The sequence below is a fragment of the Odontomachus brunneus genome, unplaced genomic scaffold (genome assembly GCF_010583005.1).
Source record: "Odontomachus brunneus isolate Ranch 3 - 2012 unplaced genomic scaffold, Obru_v1 Obru_scaffold_023, whole genome shotgun sequence".
Classification (NCBI taxonomy): Eukaryota; Metazoa; Arthropoda; class Insecta; order Hymenoptera; family Formicidae; genus Odontomachus; species Odontomachus brunneus.
In genome coordinates this window covers 1,441,500-1,443,420 of record NW_022639473.1, presented here as the reverse complement: position 1 = coordinate 1,443,420, position 1,921 = coordinate 1,441,500, and the positions used below count along the sequence as shown (strand labels likewise).

Sequence of the window (1,921 nt, the reverse complement as noted above, 5' to 3'; positions counted from 1 at the left end):
AGAGAGAGAGAGAGAGAGAGAGAGAGAGAGAGAGAGAGAGAGAGAGAGAGGGAGAGAATGTAATCGGTTGAGTGTAATTTTGCAGTCGCCGCGGTAAGTTACGGAGAAAATTACCCGACGATTGCCGCTACCGAGTCGTAATTAACGAAAAGTCGATCGCGGACATATCGGGATCGTAATTATTCCGTCTAATTACGTTATTACGTAAGACTAATTGCCAGATCTCCATTTATTTTTTTTTCTTGAGCCGCGTGAAAACAGCGTGTGAGCGTAATATCAGCGTAATAAATATAATTAATATTATAATACTTTTTAATTTGTTTTTTCGTACACTTTCTTACTTATTTGCTATGATAAAATTACCAGGAAATTGAAATTAGAAATAAAATTAGTTGACGGCACCTCGAGACTATAACATATATGCACTTGTAGTGTCCTGTTTTTAATTTATTGTTTTGTGATAGCAGATTCTCTGAAAGTTCTGAAGACGATTTTTTAGCGAAGTTCTTCTGGGTTGTCTAGTTTTCAGCATTTTGTGTCCATGTAAATTAAGTCTCAAGTGAAGTCTCAGTAATTAAGTCTCAAGTGAAAATTTTGCCTTAAAATCGGATGTATCTAAAATTAGAGGAATGTAGTTTTAACACTTGTTATTCTTGGATCGCTTATAATTCAACAATTAATTATCTGGACATCTTCGTTGAAGAAACTCAAGTCGGAGTCTGCTACTAGAATGTATAACGCGGTGGGACTAGTATAAGTGGGACGTTTTGCTTAATAATTTTGACAAAATATAAAAGAATGATGTTATGAGACATAAGAGGAGCGACGAGAATATAAAATTTCGTTGTCGTAAAAAGTTGTCGCCTCTCACTCCGTTTCGACGTCGAAGTACAGAACGACCGTCGAAAATTATTCTTCATCTTTTTCCTTCACATTATCGTTACTGATCGACTTCGTTGTTTTTCGTTTTACAGGTGTCCCATCCGGTTCCAGTTCCGGTTCCACACCCCGTACCAGTCGCAGTCCCGCACCCGGTCGTCGTCAAGGAGACGGTCCCCGTTTATGTTAAGAGCTACGGACACGGCTACGGGCACGGCTACGGCCACTACTAGATGAAATTTTTCCCCGAAAGTCACGCGCGCATGTCCGTCCTATCTTACCTACCTACCTACCTGCCCACCTGTTTGTCCAGCATCGCAAAATCCATCGCGACGGGCGGCCAAACCTGCAGACGCTTCCTCCACCCGTCGCAGTACTCTGAATTCATGGAATAAATCAATTTTGTAAATGTTTTCGTAAAGAAAGAAACACCGAGTCGACTTCATTTGCCCTGGAAATTCATCCACTGTCCTATGAGGTACGCAAAAATCCTTTAATACTTCCACTGTCTCCAATCTCCTCACGTACTTTTAGATCCAGCAAGATTAGTAAAGACCTCCCGTTTAATTAATAAGAGGAATGTGACGTTATTTCACGCGATGCCATCGTTGGTATTAATTAATACTATTCAACATTTCGATATAATTATTATATTTTGCTATGAAATTGTTTTCATTCCGACTTTGCAAGATTCGCTCGTGTTATCGAAGTTTTTCTATCTATAAAGATATTTTTAGATTTCTAAAAGATATGAGAGAATACAAGGACCTCTTATGATCTAAAAGTATAAGAGGATGCAAATAACAGCAACTAATATTATAGATATTACATATGTTACGGATATATTGTGATTTTTCGCCGCAATTTCGCGCGAAGTCGTGTTAACCCCCTACAGCTTTCATGTTAAATTGTTTTTGGGGAAAATGCCAAGAAATTACCAGTACCGGGAGGATTTCAGTTTCCATATCCATTACACATACCAGATCAGTATACAAGTCTGATCCTTTAGAATACTAATCTTTCAGAATATATAGATGTTAGA

At 38.4% G+C, this 1,921-nt stretch overlaps 1 protein-coding gene across 1 annotated transcript in view; it reads left to right on the top strand.

Annotated features, from left to right (window-relative positions):
• LOC116842246 (cuticle protein 65-like) overlaps nucleotides 1-1,308 on the top strand; it is a 3,955-nt gene extending 2,647 nt beyond the window's left edge. The window contains exon 4 of the mRNA XM_032811165.1: nucleotides 975-1,308. Within this exon, the coding sequence (XP_032667056.1) occupies nucleotides 975-1,112 (138 nt within the window). The 3' untranslated portion in view covers nucleotides 1,113-1,308. The remainder of the gene's footprint in view (nucleotides 1-974) is intronic.
• The last annotated feature ends 613 nt before the right edge of the window (nucleotides 1,309-1,921 follow it).